Source organism: Myripristis murdjan, chromosome 22, assembly GCF_902150065.1.
Source record: "Myripristis murdjan chromosome 22, fMyrMur1.1, whole genome shotgun sequence".
NCBI classification, from domain to species: domain Eukaryota; kingdom Metazoa; phylum Chordata; class Actinopteri; order Holocentriformes; family Holocentridae; genus Myripristis; species Myripristis murdjan.
Window position 1 is genome coordinate 24526755 of NC_044001.1, and position 9518 is coordinate 24536272.

General features: G+C 44.4%; 1 protein-coding gene across 1 annotated transcript in view; it reads left to right on the forward strand.

Moving 5' to 3' along the window:
• The window catches only part of calm1a (calmodulin 1a), a 9798-nt gene extending 3936 nt beyond the window's left edge, over nt 1-5862 (forward strand). The window contains exons 2-6 of the mRNA XM_030044398.1: nt 2255-2285; nt 2498-2641; nt 2737-2843; nt 3904-4039; nt 4612-5862. Coding sequence (XP_029900258.1) covers nt 2255-2285; nt 2498-2641; nt 2737-2843; nt 3904-4039; nt 4612-4640 — 447 coding nt within the window. The 3' untranslated portion in view covers nt 4641-5862. The remainder of the gene's footprint in view (nt 1-2254; nt 2286-2497; nt 2642-2736; nt 2844-3903; nt 4040-4611) is intronic.
• Nucleotides 5863-9518: the final 3656 nt, after the last annotated feature.

A 9518-nucleotide genomic window follows, 5' to 3' on the forward strand; every position in this document is an offset into this window, starting at 1 on the left:
CAGTCAAAATTTTTGGAAAAAGCAGATTTTTCCATGTTGACTCATGTAACCATTAGAAACCTATACATAAATTCTTTGACATCATATTCACACTGGACTCAATAAGACCGATGCCTTGGGAAATAGGTGTGTGTGTGTGTGTGGGCGTGCGCATGCATGTGTCGGTGTGTGTGTGCGTGCGTGTGTGTGTGTCAGTCAGGGGGACTGATATGAGGCCATGTGTGGAGAGAGTGGCCAAGCCTGAGGAGGCCATTGGGTCATGTGTTTATGACCCATGATGCTCACTGGGAGGTCAGATGACCAGCCAACTGATCCTCCCTGGGAGCTGCAACTGTAGTGATTAGATGACAGGCCACAGATCCACAGTTTAACACACACGCACACACACACACACACACAAAAAATCCCCCTCTGTTACCCCTTCTCCTGATGTGGAGACCATTCCTCACACATGCCGTAAATCAGTTCTCCTTGCATACACGTTTGCATGACCTCCTCTGGCCTGGCCTGGGACACACGCGCACACACACACTCCATCAGACTGTTGAAGGCTCTTTCTCTATTGATACTCAATACTGTCCACCAGGGCTGCTGCAGGAGGTGGACACTTCACTCCATCCATCCATTTCTGTCTCCCTTGGTCTGTCCTGACAGTACAGCTGTCAAAGTGGTGGACAGACAGCTAAGCCTTTCACAGTCTTTCTAACACAAGCACACACAGACACACATACACACACAGCACTACAGCAAGTGAGGCTCTCCAAAGTCTCACCCAGTTGGAGTCAGATGCAGCCAGGGAAGGACAGCGTCTAGTCACGTACACTCTGCAATGCTGCAAGACACAAGAACAGAGAGACAGATTTTTAGGCAGACAGATTTACTGAGAGACAGACGGACGGATGGACAGCCAGCCAGACAAACATCAACAGAGGCTGACTTTCATCATCCAGCTATCCTGAACAGAGATCTCATCCATTCTTCCACTCATCCAGAGGACTGAAGGAGGTCATTGCCCATTGCTGATGCTTACCATTTTAGAGGGATCGAGAAGACTTCTGTCATCTATTCATCCATCCACTCACCATCTAGAGGGAGTGAAAGACAAGTCTAACTTTACGCATTCATCTGTGTTCTCCTTAATGTAAGAGACATCGATCAATCAAGCTGCCTCTCATCTACTTGAGTCCTGTTTATTCATTCATTACCCACCATTTCACAGAGACAGCACCAACTGCTGTCCATACATCAGTAAAACCCATCAAGTGGCTCTGATAGACATCAATCTCCCTCCATCTGGCCCTCATTTATTCATTCAATTGATTTTTTTTTTTCCCATCTAAGACATTGCCTGCCCCTGCCAGTGTCCCCCAGCATGCTGCCTAAGAAAGCAGCTCTGTACCCAGCAGAGGACGAGCTTGTGAGCCTGTCCACTGTCTATGACCTCCTGGACGAGCAGCAGTTCTTCTACAAGGAGCTCATCCAGCAGCAGGAGAGGAACTACAAAACCTTCCTCCAGATGCTGGTGGACTCGTCGTCCAGCCGCATGGACGGCTTGGTCAAAGAGCTACAGGATCTGAGGAACTGCTTGCAGCGCACCAATGCTGAGCTGGCCGAGGTGAAAAAGCAAGGCGTGCAGAACAGCAAGCGGACAGAGTGTCTAGCTGAAGGCTTGGTGATGGTGCGAGGGGCACTGGATGGCCTCAGCATGAAAACAGGAGTGATTGGGGGCGGAGGAGCAGGTGGGATGGATTTGAAACACCACAGAGGAGGTGGAGCAGGAGGAAGTGGGGGGCTGAGGCTGGACGGGGGAGGAGGAAGGGGAGCTGGAGGAAAAGGAGGGGGTGCGAAAGCACCAGCGCCAAAAGCGATGAAACTGGTCACGGATCTGACAGATATCCATTTTGCTGACATTCAGGTGGAAAGTCATGGACACGTGCACACACACAATCAGTTAAATATATTATGTTAATTAGCGCTCCCTGGAGCACAAGGTGGTGTGTTGGGGCGTTTGCTTGCTTAGTGGTCTGGCATTTGAAGTTCTCATTCTGCTGTGATGGTGTGTTTATGATGCCATGAGGTCATGGCTCTAGTTCACACCTGCATTTTTTGACAGGGTGGTGTCGGAAAGAGACAAGATAAGGTGTTACTTTTCTGGACATTTGATTTAGTAGCCTCTTGTTTAAGGAATATAACTGTCAGATGATAAAAGCAGATTTTCTCCATCTCTCCTCTCTCTCCTCTTCTTTCTCTCTAGGCTGACCAACTAACAGAAGAGCAGATTGCCGGTAAGGTGACACTCAATGACAGTGCTTTGTATTGATTTGTTTGAACACAAGTGTGCCAACTTTGAACGGCACTGGCATCAAACACATAGGCTGTTGTCTTTATAGATCTGTGCTGTAGTATCAGTTTTGTTTGTGTTGTCACACTTTATCTGATTGCTTCACTTTTCAACCTCTCCATATCTCCTTTTCTTTTCTTATCTCTGCCGGTCCAGAGTTTAAGGAGGCCTTCTCCCTGTTTGATAAGGATGGTGATGGGACCATCACCACCAAGGAGCTTGGCACCGTCATGAGATCGCTGGGTCAGAATCCAACTGAGGCTGAACTCCAGGATATGATCAATGAGGTGGACGCTGATGGTATGACATTTCCTCCTCGGCTCTGGGAAGGCTTTCATTATTAAGCTGAGTTGAAACTTTTTTGTATCACTGACTTCTGAACATTTGTATCCCAGGCAACGGGACCATTGACTTCCCAGAGTTCCTGACGATGATGGCGAGGAAGATGAAGGACACAGACAGTGAGGAAGAGATCAGGGAGGCCTTCAGGGTCTTTGATAAGGTAGGCATGGGTGTGTGCATGTGTGCATTTGTGTCTTTGCATAGCTCTGTTGCATGAGGAAAATGTTTATCTTGTCAAAGAAAAGGAAGCTGGGAGCAGGGTCACAGAACCGCCCTAAGGAAGAAACTGACATACATAAAGAGAAAATGTATGGAATTCATGCAGGTTTTTAAACAGCGCCATCATATATTTAGAATAGCCTAAACCTTTTGTCCTAACCTACATATTGTTAGTCTGTGTTACTATCTATTTTGGGGTGATGGTCTACCTCAAAGTGAGATCATTTTCATGCCATGAAGTTCAGTTATCAAGTGTTGTGCCCCGGAGTTTTTTGTTATTTCAGGGCGAGAAAGCCTCTGAAACAGCATGTAGATTGGGTTTATTTCCCCCTCCTTCCCCTTCAACACAAGGTGAACTTTTGTTGCTTTTAACAGAGAGCAAGTAGTGTTACCTCATTCTGGTTGCTTTGTAGTAGCAGTCTCGCTAACATGGATAGTTTTGTTGAAAATGGACAAGAGAAAGTAAGCGAAAGTTGCTGGTGCTTGAGGAAGGGGATTAGTAGTCTGCTATATGCCAAAGATGTAGTTAAACTTGACATACAGCCAAAGGGAAAACATTTATGTTGCTCCAGGCACTGCTGACATACTGTGCAACGTGGCTAAAATACACACTGTTTAACTTGGAGCACCCTGCGAAGCACCTGAAGACACAACACGTGAAAAACACGAGGGACATTGAAACAATTCAAAATGATTGGGGGAAAAAAAGGATAGCTTTGTTGATGGCAGTGATCACAACCTTTGACCATCAATATCACAAGTCTCCACAAGAAACCATGGATGATCGAGATGATCATAAAGATAATCTGAAGTTTTCATACATGCTGTAAAGACCAGTCAAACATCTCATTAGAACCAGTTATGTTAAGGCCTGCCATATAGTCAGAGTGGTGTTGAGCAATTATACAGTTAATATTTAAACAAATTGCATCACTAATTTTATCAATTTAAGGCTAGACAAGACTTTTTGTGTGTGTGACTGACCATATATTTGTGGGCAGGATGGTAATGGTTACATCAGTGCAGCAGAGCTGCGTCATGTGATGACTAACCTGGGAGAGAAGCTAACAGATGAGGAAGTGGATGAGATGATCAGAGAAGCCGACATCGATGGAGACGGACAGGTCAACTATGAAGGTATGGGAGAGTGAAGTCAGAATGGAGACATCGCCACAAAGAACACACCACTGGTACTAGGACAGACAGTCAAAGGCATAGATTAACCCACACAGACACAGCTGCACACACACACACCTCCTTTCTTCCATCAGCAGTATTATATAATTACTTCCTGTTTGTGTGTAACAGAACGCTGTTATGTAAGCAGCAAACACTCATCAATGACAGCCCAGAGCTCCATGATAATTGAATGTGCGTGCATGTTTGTGAGGGAGAGATAAAAGCTCTTGGCTGCTTCCTGTCAGTCTACCTAATGATCAGTAAAGACAGCGTTCAAATATAAATGCTAGTGCTCATTTTTGAATGCTTGTACAGATAGTGATCAGTCTGAGTGCTGTTAACTTGGACAGGTTTTTGCTCTAGAAAACAGGGAAAAGTAATGTTGGTACTGTTTCAAAAGGGGTGGATTGATGAATCAACAATGGTTTCAGCATAATCCATGTCATGGGTTGGAGTGCTCGACCCTGTACCAGTATCAGTTTAATGTTAATGTTTTTTTTCCTCTTTGTTTATGTTTTTTCTCCTTACAGAATTTGTCCAGATGATGACCGCCAAATGAAGTGGGCCCTCATTCAAAGACAAAGAATCAGTCAAATGTTTCACTTACCTCTTATTGCAAAAATCTACATTTATTCATACTGTTTCTGTATAGAAAACTTAAACTGAATGTTGGAAAACTGAAAATCTGTCCACATAAACAAGCTCAAAAAAGGTTAAAAAAAAATAAATAAACAAAACAAAAACACAACCAAAAAAAAAAAAAAACAACAACCCTAAATTAATCTGCATGTACCGGCTCGTATTCCCCCCCCCCCCCCCCCCCCCCCCCCCCAGCTCTGAGCTGCCCAATCAGATCACAACTCGTTAGCCAAGCAGCCTTTCTGCAGCCGGCTGGTTTGGCCTCTGCTGCTCTGCTTCCTGGTTCCATCTGCGTGATGTCATGATGATTCTTTGGGCTGGCTGATCGCCTTTCTTCTATTACTTCCTATTTTCTTCTTCTTCTGTTCTTCATGCATGCAGCTTTAGACAGGTTATTGTGGTGAGCCCAGCGGCAGGAGGCTGCTGCTGGGCCTGAGGAGGCCCTGGGATCCAGAGAGAGGAGGGAGGGGTTGGCTGACAGACGAATGGGAGTGAGTGAACCAGCAGAACCTTTGCAGATTGCTTATCTAAATGAACTAAGTGATGACAGAGATATTTTTAAGAAAAACATTACAGTGAAATGATTAAAAAAACAAACTCATTTTAGATTCTATGTTTCTGGCATGTCAGGATACTCGCTCTATTCTTTGTGTGTTTACCTTTTTTGGGGGGTGAAGTGGGAATGCAGGACTGGGGCATAGATTTGAGCCCTGTGGGTGGTGGGTTTCTTCTTTATTGGAGGGAATTGGGTGGGCTTTAAAGGTGATATACAGGTGTAATTTCTGAGGCAATGTGAAGAGTGTTGCTGTAAATAGAGTGGAGGATTTGCAGAGTTTACTGCTTCCTAATCTTTAGCAGTCATGCTCAGGCATATTGCCTCAAATGTTGCCCATGTGTTACGATTTTACGGGGGTGTTCATTTCAGCTTAGTGGGGACGGGGTCGGTGCTTTGCGGTGTTTCTAACCTGTGGGTGTGTATGTGTGTGTGCGTACGTGTGGATGTGTGTGTGGATGTGTGTGTGGGTGCGGTGAGGCCCGGCCCAGTCCAACTGTTCTGTCCTGTTCAGTTCAGTTGATCTGCATTCCAAGTTGTACATGCTAGTCTTTACATTTTGTTTTTCCAATAAAACACCATGAACTAAGATCTCTCACTTGGTCTGTGTGGCTGTTACCTTACCATGCCCTGAAACATCACTCCAGTAGTTTGGTGCCTCATGTACATTTTAACAGACAAGTCTCACATTTAGGCCTGGTTTCATGTGGCTGCTGCATGCTGGATTTTACATTACTCATCCACACCGTTTCTATGGGACAATTATATAAATATAGCTTTCAGCTGCGTCAGTGATGCTTAATCCGTGTGGTGTCTGGATAATGACAAGAATGTGCACACAGAAACTAGAGTCAATATAAAGTGAGACTTTATTTCATATGAGTATTCATGTGTTCATCAGCTGCATAGTGATTTCTGGCTCTAGTCTTCTGTCACTCAAAGCCTTAATCTCCTAATGAAACAAGACAGTCGTCCCTGGACTTTCACACTTGTAGGCTATGCTTGTATTATACTTCATGTAGATATTGGCAATCAAACCTGTGTATCAAACTTAATGTACAGCATTTAGATCTGACGAAATGCTAGTGACCGTACCACAAACATGGTGTGTACAAAAGTGCGGGCAGGAAGTGCTCAAGTGAAAGATCTACCAGGGACACTGGGATTGATGCTCATGTTCTCAAAAATTAGCTGGTAGCTTGACAAACAGGTCAAACTCCTGCCTGTAGTTCTCCCAGCAGGCACTGGATGGAGCCACCACTGATCCCTGGACCCTATACCCACTGACTGAGAATTGTGGTTTTACTATTTTTAAAGAAATGTGAATTCCTTGACCCAGTTAAGAAAGTGTATGTTAACTAGTATTTGTCTGAGTTGGAACGAAAGAGGAGAAGTTCCATGTGTTGGTGAAGGTGAAGGTCAGGCGTGAGGTTAGTCTGCAGAAGCCAGTGAAATGTCCTCTGGTGGGAAACAATACAAGTTCATCGAGTGTGTGTGTGTGGCAAATTTAACAAGGACTTCTCCAGATCATCGTTGAGAAGGTCTAAAGAGGTGTTGCTAGGCAACAAAAGCAGACATGGGACGGGTGGAGGAGAGATGTGAGAGGGAGGAATCAGGGAAAACGTGGGAGTTGGGAGAAAGGAAGACTGAGGCGAGAGCGAGATGAGGCTGACAGACAATAATAGATCACAATAAATGATCAACGCCACCCTAGTTCTCTAGCAACTTCCATCCAAAAATATCTCATGGTGTCAGCTCATAAAGCCATAAACTGTTTGTGTTTCACTGATCCAACACAGCAACACGGAAGATCATCGCATTGGATAATGACCAAATCATAATTGGTATCCACTGTTACTTGTCAGTGATTTATTTTTATTTATTTATTTATTTATTTATTTTTTTTGTGTCATACCTTTTCAAATTGAAGACCACATTTCCCATAAGCCCTGTTGCCTCCTGTTTTAAAGAGGATGTTGGTACTCACTGGGTTTTTATAATGCTCTCTCTTCACCTTTGCCTCTTCAGTCAAAAAAAAAAAAGTCCATTATTTTCATCTCAGTTTCTCCAAAACTTGAATATCAGCTGTTGTTTGAAACTTAAAAATTGTCACATTGTGCCTGTGTTTGTCCTGTTTTAATCCCCCGCCCCCCACCTTACCATACGAGACCTTGCCCAGCACCTTGCTTTTTGTATTTGTATTTGTTGCACTGTCTCACTAAGGCCAGTTTAGTATCTATAAGATGTAGCTGCTGTTTGTAATAACAGCAACAGAGGAGAGAGCTGTAACCCTGCATGGTGCTTAGAAAGCCTCTGAGTTGATGACACAGACTCCATCTCTCTCTCTCTCTCTCTCTCTCTCTCTCCCTCTCTTCAGCCCCTTTTCTTCCTCTGTTGTCACACAGTTTTAGCCTTTCTTCACCGTGCACCGTGGATCCCTCTCTTTCACACACACACACACACACACAGAGGCTGGAGTTATGTAACTGTCTGAAGTGTATTAATATACCCCGCTGCTTTTCTATTAGTGGACTGCCACTCCAACATTATCAACTGAGTTTTTTCTGCCTGCAAGCTTCTCTCTCTGTCAATTTCCAGCTCACTTTGAGGCGGCTTTACTGTCAACACAAGAGAATAACATGTTCTGGCTGCATTCAGTGTGCGGACTGCATTCCTTCAGCCATCAGACCAGCGCATCTCCAACTGGCAATGTATCTCTTGATATGGTGTCAAGCTTGTTTTTTTTTTTTAATCATGCTTTTTTGTGGATGGCGACAGAGACTGTGGATCACAAGAAAATTGATATGATATCTTTGATATTGAATGTGGCCTCTGTCCCTCTCTCTCACATACACACTCATACACCCCTTCATCCCGTTAAACACACAAACACATGATATGTGCATGCAACAGAGAACCCCCCCCCACTCCTGGCACACACTTTCACCCACATGAATATTTCAGTTTTTCACCTGACAGCCAGTCGATTGGAGTGTGTGTGTGTGTGTGTGTGTATGTGTGGAGAGAAAGAAATGCCAATCTTTAAAGCCTGTTACCCTCTGGACTACAAATTGCAGCAAGTACAAAAGTCAAATAAGCGTCAGTTCCTTTATCACCATTATGAGCATGTGAGACTTCACATGTGCCAAGAGAGGCTTTGAGAACCGAGCGCCACCGATGAATGACTTCCTGTTTTAGTGAGCAGCACTTCCTGTGTCACGTCAGCTTATGTGTCGAGCCTTTTTGAGTATTACACCTCAGTGGCAGTCACTGACAGTGAGGATCATGGGCAACCAATGGGAAGCAAAGTCCCGGGGGAAATCAGGCGAGCGGGCGTCAGGAAACAGCACCCTCTGAAATATTGATACGGAGGCCGTCTCATTCAATGAGCTTTATTGGATGATGCACATTCGTTTATTGGTATGAAGTGCAGTTTGTGTCTGCACAGCTGTGGAAGGTTGCAGCCCTCTTTGACCTCAAAATGAGGAGAGTTAAAGGGACAGTTCACGCAGTATATTTTGAAAAGGTGATATAGTTAACCGCTAGAAGCACCACTATCTTGAAAGAGGATCCCTGTGGTTGTTTTGTGTCATTTTAATTTGTTAAAGTACTAATCAGGTTGCTTCCTCCTGGCACCAGGTCACTATGCGGAAGTTTCCTGCAGATGCCACCTGGCGGATGTACTCTCCAATTCAAACAGGAAAATAACAAGACGAGAACTGTTTCATTTCCTCAAAAAATGGGTACTGGGACTTTTTAGAAATCCAGTAATGTGGAATATCAGCCCAGGGGAGCTAATGCGGACATTTCACCACCATGTGGGCTCAGATCACACCCGGGGAACTAGACACCCAACACTTACCAAAATTCAGCTTTGCTACAAACCAATGATGTATCTTGGAACGATACCAGTGTATTGCTATGCAAATTTTCCTCTGTTCAGTTCAATAGTTCAAAGGTATCGCATCAGGCTGATTCAGGTGATAAGCATGGGATTTCAGAATAATGGGCCTTTGGACCAATAGCATGGCACTTCCTTTAGCTACCTCCATGCTCAGACAATGATCCACAACACCAACCACGAGGAAGTCCATGCATCTTTATCACTACTAGGTCATTCCACCTTGTGTCGGTAAATTCAAACTTTCCCTTCTAGAGATACAATTTATGACTTCAGATGCAAGAAGCAGAGAAAACCACAAGCCTTTCAGCTCAAGTGAGATGTTGGCAGCATGGGACATGAAG